The sequence below is a fragment of the Myotis lucifugus genome, unplaced genomic scaffold (assembly GCF_000147115.1).
Source record: "Myotis lucifugus unplaced genomic scaffold, Myoluc2.0 scaffold_673, whole genome shotgun sequence".
Classification (NCBI taxonomy): domain Eukaryota; kingdom Metazoa; phylum Chordata; class Mammalia; order Chiroptera; family Vespertilionidae; genus Myotis; species Myotis lucifugus.
In genome coordinates, this window is record NW_005871721.1 from 1 (window position 1) to 26774 (window position 26774).

At 37.8% G+C, this 26774-nt stretch overlaps 1 protein-coding gene across 1 annotated transcript; it reads right to left on the minus strand.

The window, feature by feature from the left end:
- Window positions 1-1723: 1723 nt before the first annotated feature.
- Window positions 1724-26749, minus strand: LOC102423744 (probable C-mannosyltransferase DPY19L4; the record flags this gene model as incomplete). Its single annotated transcript, XM_014447529.2, has 13 exons — window positions 26356-26749; window positions 23671-23795; window positions 21914-22004; window positions 21238-21359; window positions 20981-21126; window positions 15568-15691; window positions 12138-12272; window positions 9918-10049; window positions 9716-9814; window positions 9100-9173; window positions 5060-5218; window positions 4221-4340; window positions 1724-1844 (listed from the first exon to the last, which is right to left on the minus strand). Coding segments are annotated over exons 2-13 (1386 nt in total), but the record flags the coding sequence as incomplete, so codon positions are not given.
- Between the last annotated feature and the right edge of the window lie 25 nt (window positions 26750-26774).

Sequence of the window (26774 nt, forward strand, 5' to 3'; positions counted from 1 at the left end):
GTACACAAAGGTTCCTGAACAGCTACCTAAAACACTAACAACAGTAACAAAAACACAATGGAATAACATAGGCAAAATAGCTAATATACATCAATATACTAGCATGGTAAAATAAAAATGTATAAATTCCTTGGGAAAAAACTGGCAAAATACAACGTGACTAATATCGTTCTTCCCAAGTCTTTCTCCTTATTGTCCCGTGTTCATTGGTGACCCCATGATCCACAGTCATATAAACCAGAAACATAGAAAACAACAATGATTTCTCCCTTTTTCACACTTAACAGGCACCAAGTCTTATTAATCTTCTAACTATTCTTTTCACTCCAGTATAGCACAGTATGAACTGAATGGGCTTTGCAATAAGAAAAACCTAGGTGTGAATCTTGATGTCCGGCCGTATAAGCTATGTGATCTCAGGAAAATTATTTGACCAGTGTAGTCTTTAGTGTTTTTTTTTTTTGTCTATAAAATACTGATAATAAAACTTAGCCAATAGGTGTTTGTAGGGGTTGAGTAGCATGTGAAATGCTTTGAAAAATACCTGACACATGTTGAGCACTCAATGAATTAAAGCTTTTGTTACTTTCATCTACCATGGCCTGTACCTGAGTGACAGCATCTTTCCTGGCTCCAGTCTGTCACCGTAAGTCTATCATTCACGGAACTGTAAGGGTGAGCTGAGAGAAAACTATAAGTCTGTCCCTCACACCCCTGCCTGCAATCTCCATGCCTTCCTACTGCCTCTAGGGTAAGACCAAGTGCCACAGCAGACACTGAGAGGCCTCTGTGACCTTATCCTCTTCAACTTCTCCAGTCTCATTTCTTGAGCAGCCCTACCTCGCCTCACATTTTATGTGCTAACAAAACTAAATGTATCATGCTTTTTCTTTTCCTCTGTTTTTATACCCTTTGATTACATCATTCTTTGCCTATCAGTGTTTATTCCTTCTAGCACAAATACCCTTTTTTCCCCCTTCATTTGACTAATAACTTAGCATCTTTCAAATGTTATACTGGAAAGTCTTAAAAACTGAATTAGGTATCCCTTCTCTGTGTTCCAATAGCATCAATACTTTTTTAAAAAATATATGTTTTTATTGATTTTTAGATAGAGAGGAAGGAAAAAGGAGAGAGAGACAGGAAAATTGATGAGAGAGACACATCAGTCAGCTGCCTCCTGCATGTCCCTACCGGGGATCGAGCCCACAACCCAGGTATGTGCTCCTGACCGGGAATCAAACCCGGGATCTCTTGGTCCATGGGATGACACTCAACCCACCGAGCTATACCAGCCAGGCGCATCAGTATTTTTTATTAGCTACTTTTATGATCAGGAGACCATAATCTACATGATGAAATTAATCATGTTTTATTTATCTGTGTACTCCAAGCACATTGCACACAGCAGGCAGTATAAGTGCTCCATTCACACTGAAAACATACCAGAGATCTCAATCAAACCAAGATATAAAAATTAATTCTTGATAGCTTCTCACAGTACTGATTCACTTTCTTTACCTTTTATGTTTTAAGTTGTCTGCATTAAAATGCATTTCTTTTACACTTAGAAATTATTAAAAATGTTTTCCACAGGATCTCTTTTTCTACCCGTAAGTTATAATGTGACTTATTCATGCTATTTCAATGGTATTCAATGTGGTTTCCATTTACATTAACTAGAAGAGAAACAAGTACTTAACCTAAAATAACAATGACTCACCAACAACACTGGGTGTACAGTTCGTAATCGAAGCCACTTGAAAAGCGTCGTCCAAAGTTCAGGAGAACAAACACCAAATGCTGCTAACATGCACACATAAGGAGTCCAGAGGTATTTCAAGCTGGAAAAGACAAAAGGAGTCACATATGAGATATCCTATGAACATCAATACTACAACCTGGTTTGTAACTCCAGGAGATATCATACACACTGAATTATATTATAGAATATCCCCTCGAACACAAACTCTCTGCTCTAGAGATTAGCCAGGGGTGGGCAAACTTTTTGACTCCAGGGCCACATGGGTTCTTAAACTGGACCGGAGGCCCGGAACGAAAGCATGGATGGAGTGTTTGTGTGAACTAATATAAATTCAAAGTAAACATCATTACATAAAAGGGTACGGTCTTTTTTTTTTTTTTTTTTTTTTAGTTTTATTCATTTCAAACAGGCCGGATCCGGCCCGCGGGCCATAGTTTGCCCACGGCTGGATTAGACCATTATGCAAATCCACGGATTTCTCTGTATCCAACCCTTGCTCGCTATTTTATTGCAAGAGCCTATAAATTAACATCTCTACCTTTAGACTCTCCTCCAGCTCAACCAAATGCCAAATGAATCTTCTTCAAACATAACTATAAGACACTTTCTGTTCAAAATTCTAATGGCTCCCCAGTGCCTACTGAAATAAGTGAAAACTCATCTAAATAGTTTTCAGGACCCTCTAAAATATGGCCTTGACTTGCCTTTCCAGTTTTTTCTCCTACTACATCTCTAAATATGATTAGTGTTCCAGACAGTTTGCAGAACAATCTCAATGCTGCCATCCCATAATGCACATAAGTTTTTCCCTCCCGGTACAAATGTACCCCTCTGCCTTAGACTCTGATTCCCATTACAGCCAGACTCCTTGAAGTCCACACTCCTCTTTCTTTCTTCGCCTTCTACTCTATCTGATCACATCTTCCTTTAAAAAGTCCTCCTTTGGCTCTGAGTTGCAGCTCTTCCTATGGTCCCTCCACCACAGTCCCTACTGCTACTCATGCAGTTTCCAATTCCTAAATATTTTAGTTTTAGCCCCTTTCCTCCATCTCCATTGCTTCTCTCCTCTAAATTCTACTGTGACACCTTCTTAATGGCTTATTTTCTTCTAATCTTGTTTTGCTCAAATCTTTCTCAATTTTTGCTGCCAGAGAGATCTTACTAAAAAGCAATCTGATCCTGTCAAATTTTGGCATTAAACCACCTAATCTGGTCCCTATTTATTTTTCTAGACATAATCTCTTGCTACTTCCCTCTTATAGTTCCCAAAAAATACTTCTTCCCAAATTACATATACACAAGGAAAGTGACAGCCAGGCCAATCTCTATTTCTCTCTCAATACTGTCACCCCAGCCCTAACCGGTTTGGCTCAGTGGCTAGAGCGTCGGCCTGTGGACTGAAGAGTCCCAGGTTCGATTCCGGTCAAGGGCATGTACCTTGGTTGTGGGCACATCCCCAGTAGGGGGTGTGCAGGAGGCAGCTGATCAATGTTTCTAACTCTCTATCCCTCTCCCTTCCTCTCTGTAAAAAAATCAATAAAATATATTTTTAAAAAAATACTTTCACCCCATTTAGGAAATGTTCCTTAAACTGCACTCTCCTACCCACCTCCACAACTACTAGTAAATGCCTTTGTAAACTCCAGTTAGGTTAAAAAAGTTTATAGACTTTGAGTTTATTATATAAAGTTTTACACATGTATTCTTGAAAGTATCCACCAATTACCATTTGAAAGGACACTTCTTAAGAAAATAGGTCAGCCCTGGATGGTGTGGCACAGTTGATTGGGCGTCATCCATGTACTGAAAGTTTGCCGGTTTTATTCCTGGTCAGGGCACATGCCCAGATTGCAGGCTCGATCCCAGGTAAGGAGCATGCAGGAGGCAGCCAAACTATGTTTTGCATTCATATCAATGTTTCTCCTCTCTCTCTCTCTCTCTCTCTCTCTCTTTTTCCCCCTTTCCTCTCTCTCTAAAAACTCAATAAAAATATATTTTAAAAACTTTAAAAATAGCCGAAACCGGTTTGGCTCAGTGGATAGAGCGTCGGCCTGCGGACTGAAGGGTCCCGGGTTCGATTCCGGTCAAGGGCATGTACCTGGGTTGCGGGCACATCCCCAGTGGGAGATGTGCAGGAGGCAGCTGGTCGATGTTTCTCTCTCATCGATGTTTCTAACTCTCTATCTCTCTCCCTTCCTCTCTGTAAAAAATCAATAAAATATATTTAAAAAAAAAAAAAAAAAAAAAAAAAAAAAAAAACTTTAAAAATATATCATTAATTGGCTGTCTCCTGCATGCCTCCTCCTGGGGATCAAGCCAGAAACCAGGGCATGTGCCCTGACCAGGAATAAAACCAAGACCTCCTGGTTCACAGGTTGATGCTCAACCACTGAGTCACACAGGCCAGGCAATAAAAATATATATTTTTTAAATAGGTCAAATAAAGTACACTTACCCTTCTATAATCATTGCAAGAGAACCAAAAAAAATAGTGTGAATCACATGATAAATTATTTCTGGCCTTTCTCCAATTCGCCCATCTTCAAGAGTAACAGTTTCTTTCAGGGACTCACCACTACAGAAAGGAAATGTTTTTTTTACTAAACTATATATTTGAAAAATAAAAGATCTTAAATTTCCTCATAAAAAGAAATATCAGTATTTCTGATCATTTGAAAGCATATTCTGCTAGTCCAATACTAACTTTCCTATCTCCAAGTTTTTGAAAAAGGCTTTTAGAACCTAAATGTAACTGACTCAGTGAAGACTAAAAATGAAAGTTCAGAAATATAATTTAAAAAGTGTTTTAGGATCCTTTCCAAGATCAATTATCACTCACTAGTAATTGCTAAACCAATATAGTTAAATAGTAATTTAAACAACTAAGCTCTCAAAATCAAGATGCCACACACAATCCCTTTTCCAACATGATAAACATTTTAAAAAATAATCAAACTTTATAATTAAAATCACTTATACTACTAGCTTCATTGAGGTTAAATAGAAAAAATTATTCTTATGTTAAGTAAAAATCTGAGTAAATTATCAAGTTTGTGAAAGCTTACCTGATTACTTAAATATTACTCCTACACTAAATCTGGATATTACATGTTTAGATTTATAAACTTAAATTTTATTGGTTAACTTATATTTTTTTCATACTGATGAAGACAGAATGAAATTAGAAGCTCTAAAACAAATACACAAATATTGGAGGAATATTAAAAATAAGTATTTTATATACTATATTACCATAATATACTAGAAATGTGATTGAGTTTCATTGGTACTTACTTAATTCTCCTAAAAATAACTTGCATCATAGAAAGAAAACAAATAATTAACACTAAAATATAGAAAGGAAGTAAAGAAGACTGTGTCAATCGCAAAAAAAATTCTTGAGATGGTGCCTGTAGGGATTCTTGACATAGGAGCCAATTCATTGTGAAATTCCTACAGAAGACAAAAAGCATTTTAAAATAACAGGTGTTTTAAACTACTGACCATAAGAGTATTTTTTTAAATCTCAGTAGAAACTTAGATAAAAACAAAACACATTTCTTAAATCCATTCACTTATAACAGCCAGACCCCACCCTTTACAAGTGACGACAATAGCATTTATGACATCTCCTCAACAAACTGCTCCAGTAAATGTGAAACTGCGGCTTTCTGTTACCAAGGAATGCTACCATCTCTAGAGCCCAATACAGTTTGAAGGGAGTTCCACTTTCTATTTGTATCTGGAAGACAATAAAAAATTCAGCTGTCCAACCTCTACATCTGCACTATCCACTATGTTAACTACTAGGTACATGTGGCTATTAGCTTTTGAAATGTGGCCAATATATACCCTGAATTTCAAAGATAAAAAAATAATTTAAAAATACAAGCTATATTAATTTTTAATTGTTTATACATTAAAATAATATTTTTGATCTGTTGGATTAAATAAAATACATTACTAAAATTAAATTTACTTTTTTCTCTTTACTTTTTTAATATGGCTACTAGAAAATTATTTATGTGGCTCACATTATTATTAGATAGCCCTGATTTTAACAAATGTAACTCAACTGGAACCTCTTTTTTTTTTTTTTAATATATTTTATTGATTTTTACAGAGGGAAGAGAGAGGGATAGTTAGAAACATCGATGAGAGAGAAACATAGATCAGCTGCCTCCTGCACACCCGCTACTGGGGATGTGCCCACAACCAAGGTACATGCCCTTGACCAAATCGAACCTGGGACCCTTCAGTCCGCAGGCCGACGCTCTATCCACTGAGCCAAACTGGTTAGGGCTGGGACCGCTTTTAAAAAGAGGTATGTAATTACTAAGACAGAAACCATAAAATTTGATATGTAAACCTTTTGAGCTATGAGAAACAGGATAACCTTTTTTTTACCCTAAGCTAAATATGAGCAACAAGACGCCCAATTATATGTAGTTTTATCTGCATTCTCATTCCCAATCCAACAAGTTGTGTATTTTTTTTCAATTCCATTTTATTCTTAATCCCTAGCCCTTGGGAAGGAGTTAAGAGATGGAGTGATGTTCAGAAGTGCTCATGGACTCATGGAGAATGCCTGCTTAAAAAATCACTGAATTTAGAATAAAAGGTTAATGTTTCACAATGTGTTAAACAGCAATACAGCTGTATCAAAGAAGCTGCCATCAAAATATCTTGCACTTACAATAAAGGCACATTTTTAAAATCTGCCTATTAAAGTTATTAATTCTATAATGGTCCAATTCAAATCCCAATTTAATGAGTATTCTTTCCATACCCCCAGTCTCAGCCTTTCCTTCTCAATATTCCCACAGCACTTTACTTATCCCTCAATGATCGTCCTTAATGCAATCTGCCATATGTTAGATTGCAGTCATTTTTTTAACCCTTAGAATACCTGGCCTAGTTCCTGCATATCCAATAAATATTTATTAACATTTCATTAGTGGTTCCTGAAAGTCTGTCTCAACAGAAATGTTTCCTAAAATACTGGTGAACTCCAAATCCTAATATCCAATTGGCACACTTCAGCATAGGGCATTTACTGTTTATACCAGCCATGTTATTATTTGTACAAAAACTATTAATGAAAAAGAAGAAAAGAAAGTATTTAATGAGATGGCAATATTCTTAAGGACAGGAACCATATCTTATTCTTTTTAAAAATATATATATATTTTTACTAGAGGCCCGGTGCATGGATTCGTGCACCGGTGGGGTCCCTTGGCTGGCCTGCGCTCTCTTGCAATCTGGGACTCCTCGGGGGATGTCAGACTGCTAGTTTCGGCCCAATCCCCGCAGACAAGGCCAAGGGACTCCCCTGCTGCATGAATCCATGCACTGAATCCATGCACCAGGCCTCTAGTATGCATATAAGATCTTTGGTTAATCTCTTCCCACCCTTTCCCCACCTTCCCTCTGAGATTCATCAGTCTGTTCCACGTTTCCATGCTTGTGTGTTGAGCATCTGCCCCCTGGTGGTCAGTGCGCATCATAGCTACTGGTCAAATGGTTGCTTAGGCTTTTATATATACAGATTAATTTCAGAGAGGAAGGGAGAGGGAGAGAGAGATAGAAATATCAATGATGAGAGAGAATCATTGATTGGCTGCCTCCTGTACGCCCCCCCCTTTCGCCCCCACTGGGGATCCAGCCTGCAACCCGGGCATGTGCCCTTGACCGGAATTGAACCTGGGACCCTTCAGTCTGCAGGCCAACACTCTATCCACTGAGCCAAACCAGCTAAGGCCATGTCTTATTCTTAAAACACATAATACATTACCTTGTGAAATAAGTCTAGAAGCTGACATGCTGAATAAAGGGGCTGACATAATATCAACTAAGAAACAAGGACAAAAGCAGCCCTTAATCCTAGGCTCATTCTAGAGTCTTCCAAGGTTAAAGGGAAAGAAAGTCAGTGAAAAGGGCAGAAAATTACAAATGTCTACAACCAATTTTTACTAATTGCTTGCTATGTATAAGGCCTACATATACCAATATCAATCAGGGCTTTCTAATATAGAACATGGCCTTCTAAAGGATCATTTTATCTTAGACATACGTATGTATATGGCTTACACTTCAGAAGACTTCTCCATTGTTTAAACCATGCCAAATATTTTGTTAACTGTGGTATATCACAACCTGAAATTACATGCACAGTATCTAAAATCCCATGTAATTGCAGCAAATGATAATATGGTTCTGAGGTATATTATATGAATTAGAGAAATGTGCAGGTAAAATATATTTCCTGTTATGCAAGTAGACTCTGTCAGTATGTAAAATCATGTATTTCATTTTAGGCTTTAAAAATGTATTTAACAAACAAACAAACAAAAAAGGCAAAACACTATACTTGAATTTTAAAAAATGTCAGCTTCTTAGCTGTCCTCTTAGTGCAGCAGGCAGTGTGTCAGTCTCATAAAAAGTCAGCTTCTTCTCCAATCACCGTTGTAACCCCAAGATGAGATTCTTCGCTATGAAATAAATATCTTACTGCCTAACCCCTTTTTTGTGCCCATATCCTTTTAAAAAATATGTCTTTTTTTATTGATTTCAGAGAGGAAGGGAGAGGGGGAAAGAGACAGAAATATCAATGATAAGAGAGAATCATTGATCAGCTGCCTCCTGCATACCCCACACTGGAGATTGAGCCCGCAACCCAGCATGCGCGCTAACTGGTTCATAGGTCGATGCTCAACTACTGAGCCATGCTGGCTGGGCCCCATACCCTTTTTCATGTAAGCATTTTGCCAATGTAGTGGTTAAAATTACTGTGGTTCTTTATTCATTTGAAATCTTTCATTTATTCTGATCTTAGATTACACCATTATTCCTTATCAAGGGAGAAAGTAACCTCTAAATACTTTGATGCTACTGAGGTTTTATCTAATTTCAAGAAGACCTCAATGAGAATTTTTTTAATGAGAGAATTTTTTTAATGTCAGATTTTTTCTAGATATAATATCCCAAATTACTTATTTTCTAAGTGGTATTTAGTTAGGTGTGTACTTCCTCCTTTGATTATTTTTGTTCTTTATCTTCTAAGTCAGCGGTTCTCAACCTGTGGGTTGCGACCCCTTTGGGGGTCGAACGACCCTTTCACAGGGGTCGCCTAAGACCATTGGAAAGCACATATATAATTACATATTGTTTTTGTGATTAATCACTATGCTTTTATTATGTTCAATTTGTAACAATGAAATTGGGGGTCACCACAACATGAGGAACTGTATTAAAGGGTTGCGGCATTAGGAAGGTTGAGAACCACTGTTCTAAGTGGTATAGAATTAGGTAAACTTAAGTAATCTATAACTTACTTAGTCATATTTAGTCCAAGTTTCACTTCAAGGAATTTCAGCATGTGCCCATTTTCTTTGTGTGGGACAAATGTCTGGAGGAGAAAAACACAAGTTACCACAAAAAACGATTTTCTATACTTACAGCAATATGCTATTGTCCAATACTACAAACAGAAAACACAGCAAGACTACAAAACAAAAAATATGAATGAAATAATACATGGTGTAACCATGAAGCAAGGAGATCTATACGCATAAGTCCATCACATTACTTTACACTCAAGCCTAAAACTATAACGGGGTAGTAAGATTTCAACCTTATCCCATCTGGCTTAAGTAACCTACCTACTCTTCCAAATACTCTGACTCATCTCAGTTGATTTCATGTATTACTTAATGTTAACTGCATAACAATGACTCTTTAAATTAAATAGAAAATAAAGCAGATGTATTTTTAAAGTATATCCAGAAAAGAACCATAATCCTATTTTCTAACTTAATATGCTAGGCATGATCATTGGTCAACTCAAAATTTTACTGTACAAACTATTATCTTGCTATCTCATTACCCTCATTAAAATTTAGTCCACTCTATTTCATTTGTTCTGCTACATAAAGACACAGCGGTACTTACCTTCATTATAATATTCAATGTCACTGTCAGAGTACACACCAAATAAAAATTAATAAATTTCATTATTTTAGCTACGAAAGTTCTTTTCTTCACATTTAGCTGTGGGGGGAGGAAGGGAATAAAATGAACAAAGAAGTGAGGCATAAAAAATTAACAATTTAAAAATTCACCATAAGAATGATAAAAAGGCAATTCTAATTACCTGAAGGCACTTAACAAGCATTAAGGCTACTACTAAACTTAATAAAGGAGACACCAATAAAGCTGAATTCTCGAACTGCAGTAAATATCCCAGAAACAGAGAAAATATATAGATTTTATAAACTTCATGAACCTGTAGGGAGAAAAATAAAATAAGAGTAAAATGAATTTTATTGTACATATTTTCATTAGTTTTGTTTAGATTTTACTATAATTACAAGATAAATGCTCTATTATCATTTAGGACAATATTGTGCAAATGTTCAATCCGTTTTTTAATGTTATGCTATGTAATTAATTTAGCACATCCTTCTTAGAAAGAATTCTTGCAAACAAAGCTAAAAGTTTTAAAACTAAGGACATCTAAGTCTGCTGGAAGAACTTTCTGTAGTCCCAGGCTCTGGCTTAATTTCACTTGGCTTACCTTGTTGTTAAAATGTGTCTATGCAACATCAAACTGTATAAACCTTTAGCAGCAGTTCCAGAAATCTACCCAATGAAAATATACTGCCATAGCATGTAGGAACAGAGAAAAGTATTTTTGCATTTGGTCTATTTAACAATGAGCATAAGGAAGTTAAATTCAGTGTCTTAATAGAAGATCTCCCAGGAAAGTTATGTCTTAGTAGATTTATTTTTTAAAATTCAATAGTATAATAATTTAACCTATCCAAAAGTTAATTCGTTTTATTATTATTTTAATCCTCACACGAGGATATTTTTTTCCATTGATTTTTAGAGACAGGAAAGGAGGGAAAGAGGGAAAGACAGAGAAATATCCATGTGAGAGAAGCTGATCGATTGGTTGCCTCCTGCACACACCCTGACCAGGGCCCAGGCCTGGGAGGAGCTTGCAACCAAGGTACATGCCCTGGTCTGGAATTGCACCCGGGATCCTTCAGTCCACAGGCCGACACTCTATCCACTGAGCCAAACCAGCTAGGGTGTAAAGTTAATTCATTTTAGAAAGGGAAAATTAAGACAAAGCATAGGGCCCAGCCGTGGCTCAGTGGCTGAGAGTCGATTTATGAACAAGGAGATCATGGTTTGATTCCTGGTCAGGGCACATGCCCAGGCTGCAGGCTCAATCCCCAGTGTGGGGCATGTAGGAGGCAGCCAACCAATGATTCACTCTCATCGTTGATGTTTCTACCTCTCTCTCCCTCTCCCTTCCTCTCTGAAATCTATATATATATATATGACAAAGCATAGGTGTTTAGGGTGGGGATGGGAAATAAAAAGGCAGAGTGTTAAAAGTAAAAAAATAAAAAACAAAAAAACAGCAAGAAAAAAAATCCCTGCCCTAGCCAGTTTGGCTCAATGGATAGAGCACTGGCCTGAGGACTGAAGGGTCCCGGGTTCGTTTCTGGTCAAGGGCACATACCTTGGGTGTAAGCTCGATCCCCAGGGCATGTGCAGGAGGCAACCAATCGATGTGTTTTTCTCACATCGATATTTCTCTTTGTTTTTCCCTTTCTTTTCCACTCTCTCGAAAAATCAATAGAAAAATATCCTCGGTGAGGATTAAAAAAAAAGAAGAATGCTTATAGCAGCACATGAACTGAAAAAAACCCCTGAAATTTCCATCAACAATAGAATAAATAAATATAAATGAATAAAATATAGCTCAGTACATCACCATGGATGAATCTCAAAGGCAAATCAGATAAAAGTACACAATGAGTTACAGCTTATTTTTTTAGGAACACATAGCTAGGTGGTAAAAACCAAAAGAAAAAGAGGAAAGAATTAACAAGATTCAGGACAGTTAGCCTCTGTTGGGGAGGAAACTGCATAGGATTGGGGAAGAGTTAGAAAGGGGCTTCTAGGCTATTCAAATACTCGACTTCAAGGCCTGGGTGGTCAAATACCCATATTATATTCTAATACTGTATATACACCAGACATATACTCTTTTGTACATGTCCTATATTTCACTTTTCTTTCTTTTTAAATAAACAAAAACAGAAGAAGGAGAAATGGCTAGAAATGGAGAGGAAGCACAGGGTGACTTTGTTTAAGCAGATCGTGTTTAAAGGAATTTCAAAGTGCATCTAAAAGGATAGAGGAGATGAATTTAGCAATCTTTGGAGAAGTATAAAATCAGAGACTATTAAAACATTTTAAAATAAAGCTTAAAAGTTAGATGGTTTTAGATACAACACTATAAAAACATTTATTTCTCTGATTTTAAAGTCACAATTTCAAATACCATTAATACCTTATCACTTTGCTCCAGTGAAAAATTATCTAGCAAAAACAGAGATATTGCTTGAAGAAACAAGAGGTAGTGGCTGTACTCCCACATCATCATAAACATGTAAGTTGAAGCACTCATCAATAAGTAGCAAAACCTCTAGGGAAAACAAAAGAAAGAAACTAAATATCAATAGCATTATTACTATAAATATCTATGAGGTTGTTACCTCAAAGTGGCAGTTCTGTTATTGGTTCAACTTTAAGCTAATTCTTAAAATTTTGTTTCTAAACAACAAAATTATTAGTAAATCCTGACATAAACAGTAAGATCTTAAAGCACTCTAGAGAGAAATCAATGACATCCTTCAAAGTTCAACATCACACTGAGAATTTCAGAAGACAAAGGGAAAAATAAAATAAAATTCAGTACAATTTTCTTTCATCACCAAAGAGGTAAAGTAATATAAGAAAACTGTGGCCTTTACTAGACCTGGCTCTGGTGGGCTTTTCTTATTGCGGAAGTAACTCTTTTCACCCTAGAAAATATTTTCACTTCCATCCCGCTTCATATTTTCCTTAATTAGTATGTTGGCGTCTCACTCAGCCTATTGCACAGCTTGTGGAAAAAGCACACTGCTATTTAAATTTCTTCTCAACAAAAGCGTACTGTCAACCACATAAAACTCTTAGGTGTTTTCCACGGCTGAAGAACTAAACACAAGGATCTCATTGCCCCTGCGTGAAATATGCCTGGCTAAAGTCAACTCTGTCCTTCCAGCGTCATCTCCCAAATGAGCCTTAGTGAGCAACCAAGTCTGTGAGAAATTTACTGTCCCTTAGCATATTTCTAACAACAGTCTTACCTCCAGGGATCTACTCTTTCATTCCCAATTCTTCCGTCAGCAATGGTGTCAAATGGCTGTGTTCCCATAAGAACAGTGAAGGAGAAGGTCAAGTCAAGAAACCTAAACCACCCAGATTCAGCTGACTATACTCAGTGATAAATTCCACAGCCAGAAATACCTCAGGCCATCAGCAGATATAAGAATTTTTCAGCATCCGGAAGAAGATTAAGACCAGAAGACAAAATGTACTAGTAAGAGATGAAAAATTTCCACCAGTTGTTCAAAGAATACCAACTGCAAGGCCCAGAAGGACTCAGTGTTGTAGAACACATGGGCTTCTGATCTTCCTATCACAACAGCTATAAGAGAAGGTGTTCTGGAAATCTTCTAATGTGGAACCACCAGAACTGCAATAACCAGGCCTGAAACCACCATTCCCAGAGAATCCAGTTAGAGAAACCAATGAAGGCTCAGATCTAGACCCAGCCGACCTACTGGCCATTTGGAGAATGCTTTGGGGAAGCTGGAGAAGAGCAACACTGTACTGAAACCCCTGCTAATTTTATTCTCAAACTACTTAAGAACATGTAGTGAAAATAAGACAGAAATACGTATCAAACACAATCCGTACAATTAACTAAGTTATTCCTTTCTCTGAACATTTTCAAAACTCTGCACTCTTATATACTACTCCTTACCTTGCTCAGTTCCTTTTCAACTATGCCTTTATTATGAACCTTTTTATATGTAACGTAAGTGACACACTAAATGCATTTCAGTAATCAACCACAGGCACCTCTGGGTGGCTTCAGGTAACTGTACAAGCTATCTGCGCTTGGATAGCCTGATGCAACGGGACCATGAGATCTAGCCTCCAGAGTGAGAAATACGCTACTGCCAGCAATGAAAAGGAGCAAGCTACTGACATGCAACGTCTTGGGAGGATATTAAGAGCACTGGGCTGAGGGAAAAAGACAATCTTGAAGGATACCATATAATTCCATTTAAAAAGAGGGACATCTGTAATATTCTCAACAATAAAGGTTTTTTTACATAATAATAAAAAATAAAATAATAATAAAACAATAAATTGAAGAATTGTTCTTCCCTACAAGGCTGCACAATCTATCAGGAGAATACTAAATGACAGACTCCCTGACTATTAAAGAAAATATTCTTGCCCTAGCCAGTTTTGCTCAGTGGATAGAGCGTCAGCTTGTGGACTGAAGGGTCCCAGGTTCGATTCCAGTCAAGGGCATATGCCTGGATGGCAGGTTGATCCCAGTAGGGGATACGCAGGAGGCAGCCAATCAATGATTCTCTCTCATTGATGTTTCTATCTCTCTCTCCTTTTCCCTTCCTTTCTGAAATCAATAAAAAAATATATTTTTTAAAAATTGCTGGAAGAGGTTTGGGAGGGGAAGGAGTACCTACATAATACTTTCAACAATAAAAATTTAAACATAAATTAAATAAATAAATAAATAAATACCATAAAAAAGAAAGAAAATATTCTTGTTCAGAGAGCTATTTATACAAACACAGCAAAACAAAATGTACAAATCTGAAATGTGTTAGTGTTATCTATACTAATAAAAGGGTAATATGCTAATTAGGCCAAATGGCAAAACAACCTTCTGGACGACCTTCAGGACGAAGCTGGGGCCCTTGTACAAATTTTGTGCATCAGGCCTCTAGTTTTACATAAAAAAAATACTATAGCTATAAAAAATGAAATTAAAAGTTTCCTATGCTCAGAGCATTTGTCATCACTGAAAGTAGAAGAGAACACAGTACATTTTTCTGAGATTTCAAAAAGAAACCTTATTTCTTTTTGAAATCTTAGAAAGAGTGCATCTTATTTCCCAGCCAATCAGGTTCAATAGAGGCCTTTCCTTGTTCCTTATGATTTTTTTTCCAGGTAGGAATTTTAACCCAAGATAGGCAGATTGTCAAAAGATTGCTACATTTCAGTTTACGCACTTAAAAATCTTTATTCTGAGTGAGTCTGTAAGCTTCATCTGACTACCAAAAGGATTTATGGCAACAATAACAAAAGAAAAAATCTAAACTATCTGGTACAGTCTCCTGAAACTCAATAACCTACCTACACCTCATCACAGAAAACAAAGGTAAACAGAAAGATATGCAGTGCTACCATAATAGTTAATGTTGCTGTCATTTGTAGACACTTTTTATATTTCATTAATATTTCTTTAACTTGTGATGACTAAAAGCCATCAGTGCTACCGAAGTGAGAGAAATGGCAAAATAACAATGAGATTTTCAAAATAAGATATTATTCATATATTTGTCAAGTAACTGTACTAAAACAATATATCTCCTTTCTCCTAAAAAATAATTTATTGTCAATTAGAATGCAGAATAACAATGTTATTTATATCAGGACTACCTAACTATATCATTTATTATGTAGTAACTAAGCTTCATTGAATTTAATTCATTATTAGCTTTAAAAGTATGTACCAGATTTGTAATATGTCAGAATTGTGAGAAATAAATTTGTATCTTACCCCCCAAAATTATTTGTATGATTAATGAAAATAAATCCCAACTTATGACCAAAACAACAAAATTCTATCTTACCTCTCCATAAGTATTTAAGTTGCTTTTTAAATAGCCGGTAAGTGCAGCAATTTGGCATGCAAAATATGGTAGTGCCCAGTTTTCTCTTAAAGGAATGGAGTATTCAATTCTTGTTGTATCCATCCTAAAATAAACCACAGATAAAGAGCAAAATAGCAAGACATTATATTTGTGTAACACTATACTTATCAAAACACTTTCCCACACATCTCATTGTTCTCCATAACAATCCTGTGATGTAGACATAGACAGAGTCAACCACTCCATCAGCCCAGAATTGGGGAGCTTAATCCAGCAATCCCTGTTCCAAAGGTTCTAGCACTGTCCAACTCACAAATTAGTGCAGTAAAATCTTTAAAACTCTGCTCCACAAACACTTTCTGGGGAGGAGATGAAGGGATCCTTCTCCTCTAGTCACGATAGCACAAACTGAGTAGACTCTCTGCCAATTATTCTCTACCCCTGCACAAGCCTCCTCACTGCTACCTTCCAGAACATCTGTGCTACTCACTCTCTTCCCCTCCCCTTGCTTGCGGTGAGGACCAGAAGGCTAACAGTGGGATGTGACAAAATCAAATGAAACCCACTTGTTCTCCCCAGTGACTGAGTCTAGCAGATAGCAGCACAAAACAGCAGTTCAAAACATTCGTTAGGTCAAGTGGGGTTCATAGACCTGCAGACACATTCACAGAGATTGGCATGCTCTGAGTTCAATTTTGTGTCTAAAGAAACTCCAAAAGTGCAATTCCAACAGCCAAGGTGAGAAAGAAATGTATACACTGGGAGTCACTAATTTTCTCATGCCAGGAGAGCCTGCTGCTCCACTTAACACAATTTACGCCAAACCTGCACGCATACAGGCAGACGGAGTGATGAGGGCCCATCTGCAGTGGCTGAGGCGAGAGCCTGACTGAGACTGAGGGAGTTTTTGCCCTCAGGACGATACACCCAGCCAGTGGCGGGCGTGCTTTGTGAGGAGACAGTTCATGAGCAGGAGTCGCTCAGGACCTGGACAGTAAGGAGAGCTGGGCAGACTCTGTTCCCACAGCCATGGCAGCATTTTACAGCAAGATATACACAGTTCTTCGCCTTTATTTTATAAACTTTTATACAGAAGAGAAAAGAGAACGTATCTTTACTTGAAAAGCTCATTATCAAGAATTTGGGGGGGGGGGAGAATGAACTGTCAAAGGGTGATTTGAAATTTTCTGCAATATTAAGCTGGTGCTTAATAAGTAATAATAAAGAAATTTCTAACATTTTATCAGGAAACAAACAAACAAATACCCTGTGTAGTCACTTTCCACAGTGTACCAGTTAGTCTATGTGATGAATAGTACAGGGGTGGGTAAAAGTAGTGAGTATGTGAAAGTTTATTCTTGTATTATTATTTATTCTTATATTATACTAGAGGCCCAGTACAAAAATTCATGCACGGGGGTGGGGGGGAGGGCATCCCTCAGCCTGGCCTACACCCTCTCACAATCCAGGATCCCTCAGAGGATATCCAACTGCCAGTTTAGGCACCGATCCTGCAGAGATCCCTGCGGGATCGGGGTCTAAACTGGCAATGGGACATCCCTCTCACAATCCGGGACCACTGGCTCCTAACCGCTCGCCCTCCTGCCTGCCTGACTGATCGCCCCTAACCACTCTGCATGCCTGCCTGATCACCCCTAACCGCCTCTGCCTCGGCCCCCACCACTGCGACTTCATCCGGAATGACGTTCGGAAGGTCGTTCAGCTATTTGGTCTAATTAGCATATTATGCTTTTATTATTATAGATATTTTTCCATACATACAACTTTTGCCCACCCCTGCATATGGCAGAGTGATGGCATATCATTTCTGAGATTAAGTTATGAAACGTATCTGGATTCCACTATGGCACACTCAATGCACACTCGTTGGATCATTCACTCTAAGGAAGCCAGCAGCCAAGTTGTGAATAGCCCTGTGGAGGGGCTATGTGATGAGAAACGAAGGCCTTCTAGGCCAGCAAGGAAGTGAGGCTTCTTATAAACAGCCACAGGAGTGAAACTGGAAGTAAATGGTCCAGGCCAGTCAAGCTGCCAGATAACTGCAGCCCCAACCAACTCCTGACTGCAACCTCATCAGAGGCCCAGAACCAGAACCACCCAGCTAAGCCACTCCTGATTCCTGAGCCTCAGAAATTGTATAAGAATAGCCCTGGCTGGTTTGGCTCAGTGGATAGAGCATCAGCCTAAGGACTGAAGGGCCCTGGGTTCGACTCCGATCAAGGGCACATGCCTGGGTTGTAGGCTCAATCCCTAGTGGGGGGTATATAGGAGGCAGCCGATCCATGATTCTCTCTCATCATTGAGGTTTCTATCTCTCTCTCCCTCTCCCTTCCTCTCTGAAATCAATAAAAATATATATTTTAAAAAAAGAAGAAATTGTGTAAGATAATGTTCATTGTTTTAAACTGTTAAGTTTGGGGATGATTTGTTAATACAGCAAAAACTAATAAATTACATAATCAAGAAAATTTTTTAGGAGGTCTACATTAAAAATAATGCTTATTGCTCTGACTGGTTTGGCTCAGTGGATAGAGCGTCAGCCTGCGAACTGAAAGGTCCCAGGTTCGATTCCGGTCAAGGGCATGTACCTGGGTTGCGGGCACATCCCCAGTGGGGGGTGTACAGGAGGCAGCCGATCGATGTTTCTCTCTCATAGATGTTTCTGACTCTCTATCCCTCTCCCTTCCTCTCTGTAAAAAATCAATAAAATATATTTTTTTAAAAAATTTTTTTAAATAAAAAAAAATAATAATGCTTATTTTGTAATAAAAACCTTTTCACTCTAAAAAGCAAGACTTTCTAGACTTAGTCTATGAGTACTGAAATGTCTTTCTGTGAGTTGGCTATTACATTTCTAAAAATGAATCCAACAGAATTTTAGAAAAGTACATGCAACTTAAAATATTCTCGCCCGGCCAGCATGGCTCAGTGGTGAGCATCGACCCATGAACCAAGAGGTCGCAAGTTTGATTCCTGGTCAGGGCACATGCCCAGGTTGTGGGCTCCATCCCCAGTGGGAATGCATGCAGGAAGCAGCCAATCGATGTTCTCTCACTGATGTTTCTCCTTCCCTCTCTCTATTCTTCTCCCTTCCTCTCTCTCTAAAATAAATATAAAACATCAAGAAATTTATATATTCTCTAACAGGTACTTTCTGACATAACAAGAAATCATTTTATCCCCCTAGCATCCACACCAAATTCTCTAGTACTATTCTTCTTTTTTTTTTCTAGTACTGTTCTATACTAAAAGCAACCAGAGCTATCCTTAGAGAAATAGCTAATTCCAAATCTTTCACAGGGGATATACAAGGTCAGCCTGCTTGTTTAGTCAAAAAGCAAGAAAGCTTGCAAAGATTAATGAAGATGTGTCAAAAGAACTCAGAAGTCAGCCTGAAAAGACTCCTATTGACCAAAGTTGTGACATTTTGAGCAACTAAAAGAACAATCATGGTAATGTATTTAGTCCTATTGAGCCAATGAAAATTCCTAAGTAGAGAAAGATATTTAAAAAGAGAATACTGCCTTAGCCAGTTTTGCTCTGTGGTTAGAGCATTAGCCCTCGGACTGAAGGGTCTTGGGTTTGATTCTGATCAAGAGCATGTCCCTCAGTTGCAGGCTCCATCCCCGGCCCCAGTCAGGAGCCTGCGGGAGGCAACCAATCAATGTGTCTCTTTCACATGGATGTTTTTCTCTTTCTGACTCTCCCCCTCCCTTCCACTCTCTCTAAAAATCATTGGAAAACATCCTCAGGTGAGAATTAACCAAAAAAAGAGAGAGAGGGAGAACAGCAGAAAAGTTTCTTTTCACAATTGGAGACAGCTACAAACACATATAGAAATTGGTCAAGTGACGTTAACCATTTGTCTGACTTTCAAATAGTAAGTGAATTTGAAGACAGATAAAGAACCCTGGCTAATAAAGAAAAACTCTACCTTTGGAGAATGAAGAAAATGCCCTAGCTGGTTTGGCTCAGTGGATAGAGCGTCGGCTTGCAGAACAAAGGGTCCCGGGTTCGATTCTGGTCAAGGGCATGTATCTTGGTTGGAGGCTCCTCCCCGGCCTAGGCCCTGGTCGGGGCTCGTACAGGAGGCAACCAATCGATGTGTTTCTCTCACATCAATGTTTCTTTCTCCTTCCCTCTCTCTTCCACTCTCCTTAAAAATCAATGGAAAAATATCCTCGGGTGAGGACTAACAAAACAAGACAAATAAAAAGAATAATGAAGAATGTAGCTAATGAAAATAGAAAAATATAATTTTATAACCTGAATGAAATCACTAATTTTGGCAAAGATTACTAACTGGAGCTACAACCCTTAAGTAAATGGTTAATGGTGAAAAGGAAATTCATTTGGTACCCCAAAACAATGCACAGATTATTTTCTAGTCTTAAGAGGAAAACAATGGAGAGGTCAGACTGTCATCCCCTAAACTAGCAGTCAATCTCAGTTTCACTCAACCAATGAATGCATAAATAAGTAGAACAACAAATCAGTGTTTCTCCCTCTTTCTAAAACCAATAAAAAAATAAAATAAAAACCAAAGCACACTGCCATCGATTAATATTGAATAGTTATCTGTGGTAGTTAACTTAATAGTGATGTATCTGATGCCTCTTCTTTTCGTGAAGCTTATGTCCTCAACCTTAAATAGAAGAGGTATATCTATATATGTCAATGTCATTATATCTGAAAAAAGAGATACAAAGTGGGTATATTATTTTCCAATTGCTGAATGACAAATGACCACAAATGTAGTGGCTTAAAACATATCTCGAAACCAAAAGGTTGCTGGTTCGATTCCAGGTCAGGGCACATGCACAGGTTTTGGGCCCAATAGCCGGTAGGGGTCATGCAAGAGGCAGCTGATCGATGTTCCATTCTCATATCGATGTTTCTATCTCTCTCTCCCTCTCCCTTCCTCTATCTCTAAAAATCCATTAAAAAAAATCTTTAAAGAAACAAAACAACACAGCACAGATTTATTAGGTCACAAATCCAGCAGTTGTCTAGATTCTCTGCTCAGAGACTCCCTAAGCTAAAATCAAAGCATCAGCTAGGGCTGCAGTTATCATCTGTATTTGTAGTCCTTTTATGAGCGCAATAGTTATTGGGAAAAGTCATTTCCTCCTCACTTCAATCCAGCAACAGAACAGCAAACCCTTCTCATGCTTCAAACTATCTCTGCACTAGTTGGAAAAAGCTCTCCGCTTTTAGGGGCTCACCCCATTAGATCAGGCCCAGTGGGTAATCTTCCTACGTAAGGTCAACAGTGCCATATAAAAGATGAGAGTCAGGGGGAGAGCATTTTTAGAACTGACTACCACAGACACAGCAAGTTGTAAAACTTAATTAAAAACACCTTTCTTACCTGTTAATAATGAACCATGCAACAGTAAGCATTCCTGCTAGCCAGGTTCCACTCATAAGCCAACTTGTAACAAATAAAGCGGTAACATATATTCCTTGCAATCCAAAAACAATACCAATATAGAAATATACTGGCTCAATAATCTCCTAATTGAAAAAAATAGAGAGATAAGAAGATAATAGAATTACATCAAGTAACTTTGAGGATTCATAAGTATGTGAGATAATAAATATTATAATAAAAAGAAAAACACATACGTTGCTACCAGTTGCTCGGTATAAAACACTGGCTATAAGTTCTGGATATAGAGACATTTGTTGCACTGCATTTATAGTCTTCAGAGATACAGTTTTGTTATTATGTGTCAGTTCATAAACACCTAAAGACAGAAATATTTTTCTCTAGGTTATTTATTCTGCTTTTATGATAACTCAACATGTCATTCAGAAGTCATTGAATATTTTAAGTTAATATCAAGAAAAATCCCAAAATAACACTGTGTCTCATTTTTCTAATTATTTTATTAAGTATAAGGAAGAACAATATCTATATTCTGAGACAAATCTCTACAATCAAAGGCTACGATACAGAAGAACAATGTTTTATTTTATATTTATTTATTTATTTAACTTCACCTGAGGACATGCTTAGAGAGAAGAAGAGGGGAGAGAGAGAGAGCGAGAGAGAGAGCGAGAGAGCGAGAGAGAGAGAGAGAGATTGATATGAGAGATAACACCAAATGGTTGCCTTCTGTATGTGCCCCGACTTGGGACCAAACCCAAAACCTGGGTATGTGCCCTGACCAGGAATTGAACCCGCAACCCTTTGGTCAGGATGATGATGCTCAACCAACTGAGCCATTTCGGCTGGGAAAAAATGTTTTATTTTAAAATAAAAACATTATTATTAAAAATATAAATATACTTATCATACCTCTTTCAAATGAAGGTGCCTTTAACATATCTTTATAATAAGAGTAATAAATGGCACTGTCACCCTGGAATGTGATTTCTCGTTCAAGCTCCTAAAAGAAAATATAATGATTATTTAAATACCAGTGTCCTAAATTTCAACTGCTATCTTCCATCACTCTCATCTTCTAAACCAGTGGTTCTCAACCTTCCTAATGCCGCGACCCTTAATACAGTTCCTCATCTTGTGGTGACCCCCAACCATAAAATTATTTTCGTTGCTACTTCATAACTGTAATTTTGCTACTGTTATGAATCGTAATGTAAGTATCTGATATGCAGGATGTATTTTCATTGTTACAAATTGAACATAATTAAAGGATAGTGATTCATCACAAAAACAATATGTAATTATATATGTGTTTTCCGATGGTCTTAGGCGACCCCTGTGAAAGGGTCGTTCGACCCCCAAAGGGGTTGCAACCCACAGGTTTAGAACCGCTGTTCTAAACTAATACTACTTATTTATCCATTTATTCAAAGATATGTTTGAATTTTCCTTTAAGTAGGTCGAAGTTTTGGGGTTTTTAAAAAATGTTTTTATTGATTTCAGAGTGAGGAAGGGAGAGGGGGAGTGGGATAGAAACATCAATGATGAGAATCACTGATTGGCTCCCCCTACAGGGGATCTAGCTGGCAACCTGGGCCTGTTCCCTGACCAGGAATCGAATCGTGACCTCTTGGTTCATGGGTCGACGCTCAACCACTGACCCACACTGGCCAGGCTAAAAATATATTTTGATCCTGAAATTTTCAGATTGTTTCTGAAAACTAAAAAGCTGAGTAAACTCCTCATCATTTCACTGCCACCAAAAGTCCCTGATAAATTAATTGCATGAAGGAAAGCATCCTCATATTTCTATTCTATGGCCTTAAAATATATACATTAAAATTTTCAAGGTTGATACCATGAGTGTTCTCAAAACAGCTTTTAAACCATTTTGTTTCTAATGGCTATAAATAAGAAAACACTTGCCCTAGCCCAGTGGTTGGCAAACGGTGGCTCGCGAGCCACATGCGGCTCTTTGTCCCCTTGAGTGTGGCTCTTCCACAAAATACCACGTGCGGGCGCGCACATACAGTGCGATTGAAACTTTGTGGCCCATGCGCAGAAGTCCGTTTTCGTCCTGGGTGAGTCTATTTTGAAGGAGTGGCGTTAGAAGAAGTGGGGGGTGACGGGAGACGGGGCGCAGGTGGGCCGCAGAATACGCAGCACAGGGAGGCGCCAAATATCAACAGTACTTAAACTATATAGGTAGGTTAATAACAATGTACCTACCTATATAGTTTAAGTTTAAAAAATTTGGCTCTCAAAAGAAATTTCAATTGTTGTACTGTTGATATTTGGCTCTGTTGACTAATGAGTTTGCCAACCACTGGCTTAGCTGGTTTGGCTCATATATACGATAGAGCGGGCCTGGGGACTAAAGGATCCCAGCTTTGATTCCGGTCAAGGGCATGTACCTTGGTTGCAGGCACATCCCCAGTAGGGGGTGTGCAGGAGGCAGCTGATCGATGCTTCTCTCTCATCAATGTTTCTAACTCTCTATCCCTCTCCCTTCCTCTCTGTAAAAAATCAATAAAATATATATTTTTTTAAAAATAAGAAAACACTTGTCATACTTATCACACTATTTGGGCTCCCTGGAAAAGCAAATTAGTTAAATTAATATTAAGTACTAAAAAAACTCTTATATGCTCGAAAGTCTTTCTTCTTACCTGCCTGTTGGAAAACCAGAATTTCCGCTCATGGTACGCTGACAAATAGAGAGCATACATCATACCGCTAGTAACTGCTGCAAGACAGCCAATGAGAATCTTTGCAAAGCGCTGAAATAATACATCTGAAAAAGCATATTAAAAGTAATTAGATGTAGATGATATCTATATTTATGAACTTCAATTAAAAAAGACAAAGTAATTAAAAGTTATGATATGATGTGGATATGATGTGATGAAAATGGCATTCTAACTCTATGGTCTTTCTTCCCAAAACCCATTGCCCCAGTGTAATTCTGAGAAAAACAGCAGACAAACTCCAACAGAGGGGCATCCTATAATATACCTGAACACTATTCCTCTAAACTGCCAAGGCCCTCAAAAACAAAGCCTGCAAAACAGTCACAGCCAAGAGGAGTCTAAGGAGACATGACAACTGAATGTAATATATCCTAGATGGTATCCTGGAACAGAAAGAAGACATTAGGCAAAAACCAAAAAAATCTGAATAAAATATGGACTTTAGTTTAAAATAATGTATCAATACTGGTTCATTAATTGTAACCAACATACATTACTAATATCCTATATAATAAAAAGCTAATATGCTAATTAGACCAAACAGCCGAATGACCTTCTGGACGTCCTTCCGGATGAAGCTGCAGCGACAGGGGCCAAGGCAGAGGCGATTAGGGGCGATCAGGCAGGCAGGCAGGCAGGCAGGCAGAGTGGTCAGGGGCAATCAGGCAGGCAGGCAAGCAGTTAGGGGCATTGGGCAGGCAGACAGAGTAGTTAGGGGCAACCAGGTAGAGGGGTTAGGGGGGATTAGGCAGGCAGGCGAGTGGTTAGGGGCAATGAGGCAGGCAGAGTGGTTAGGGGCTATCAGGCAGGCAGGCAGGCCAGCAGTTAGGAGCCAGGGGTCCCAGATTGCGAGAGGGATGTCCCAGATTGTGAGAGGGTACAGGCCGGGCTGAGGGAACCCCCCCCCCCCCACCATGCATGAATTTCGTGAAACAGGCCTCTAGTTAAATAATAATAATAAGGAAAACTCCGTGGGGGGGGGGGGATGGTAACTTGGGAATTCTGTACTATCTGCTCATTTCTTCTATAAATGAAACATATTTTTTAAAAATCTATTCATTTTAAAAAGGATTAAGTAGAATGTACTACAATACCAAATATCTAAAGAAAAAATAGGTTCAATCAGAATTACTACTGATATTTTTTTCTTATCCAGGAATCTTTTTCTTTATTGAGGAACAGTTTACTATAAACTACAGCTATTTAAAATGTACAATTTGTCCAGCCAGCGTGGCTCAGTGGTTGAGCATCAACCTATGAACCAGAAAGTCATGGTTCAATTCCTGGTCAAGGAACATGCCCGGGTTGCAGGCTCGATCCCTGGTGTGGGGCAAGCAGGAGGCAGCCGATCAATGATTCTCTCTCATCTTTGATGTTTCTATCTTTCTCTCACTCTTTTTTCCTCTTTGAAATCAATAAAAACATAAAATAAATAAAATAGCCCTAGCTGCTTTGGCTCAGTGGATAAAGTGATGTCCTGCGGACCAAAGGGTCCTGGATTCGATTACGGTGAAGGTCAAGTGTCTCGGTTGCAGGCTCCTTCCTGGCCCAGGGCCCTGGTCAGGGCTCGTGCAGGAGGCAACCAATCAATGTGTTTCTATGACATCGATCTTTCTCTGTCTTTCCCTCTCTCTTCCACTCTCTCTAAAAATCAATGAAAAAAAATAAATATATATACAAAAATAAAATAAAATGTACAATTCAATGACTTTTGATGATTATGTATTTAAAACTTCATATACAACTGTTATGTATATGTAACAATTTCTTGATGAACTAACATAAAACATACTTGGATTTTCTACACACAAGATGATTTAGTCCTGCTATAACTATTAAGATTAAATATAAGCATGGGTCTAAAGGACCAAAGCCTAGTGTTCTGCTACTGAATGACTGGAAGTTTATAAAAATCAACTTGTTGATTTATTTGTTTAGATAAACTAAAATCTTAGCTATTTTCATTATATTATTTCATAAATGTTAGTTTGCACAGCATATTAGAGACATTAAAGCCTACTTAGATATCACTAAATTAATATGAATTATAATCAAAATGCTTGAGAAACCCTACCCAGTAAATCAAATAGTATCTGTATGATAAAATTATTTTAAAATTACTGTTTCCAATAGCATGTGTAAAGCATCTGGCCTGGCAGATAGTAAGAGCTCAGTAAAAACAAAATAAGAAAACTTATTTATGGCAGCAGTTTGGCAAAAGTTCTTCAAAGTTTCTAAACATGGATCTTTTCCTGTGTGTGTGTGCGTGTGTGTGTGTTTCATTTAGTCTTACACAATAGCAAGCTAATCCTAATTATCAAATGCTATTAGAAAAAAATATATTCAACCAAATCTTATACAGACACTCCCCAACTTACAGTGTTTCTACTTTAAATTTCCTGACTTTAGAATGGTATTAAAGTGTGTTATAAATAAGTGAAATTTAGAGGTGGTTCTATAGCAAAATCTAATGGAAGTTGTCTGGTACCACCACATCTTAAACACAAAATATGTATCTACATTTAAAGTATTAATATAAAATATACTACCTAGCATAACTGTATTTTTGCAGTAGCACAAAAACTCCAAATCTATCTAACTTACGTTTTGGAGCTCTTTCAGGAACTGGAGTGTCATCAATTTTCTCTTCTTTGGCAGATTCTTTATTTTCTGAAGATTTTGGCTTTTTTCTTTGGCGCAGTTCTATAGATGGTCCTTAAAATATTTGAAAAGTTATTGCAATGTGTATCAAATCTTTCTGTCTGTATCCCAAATGATTAACTTTTATTATACTAAGGTAAAAGTCACACAAAGACCTATTAGTACCAAAGATAACTATTTTCATAATTATTTTAGCACTCATCACAAAACTGTCTTTCCTACAAACAAAAAAGACAATATCGGTTCCACCTTCAACATGTGCTTTCAGAGTCTTATTGATAAACTAATGAGTTCTTCTCCAGAGATGAAGGTATTTTCACAATATCCCAAAATAAGTAAATTTTTTTCATGATTGGGAAACA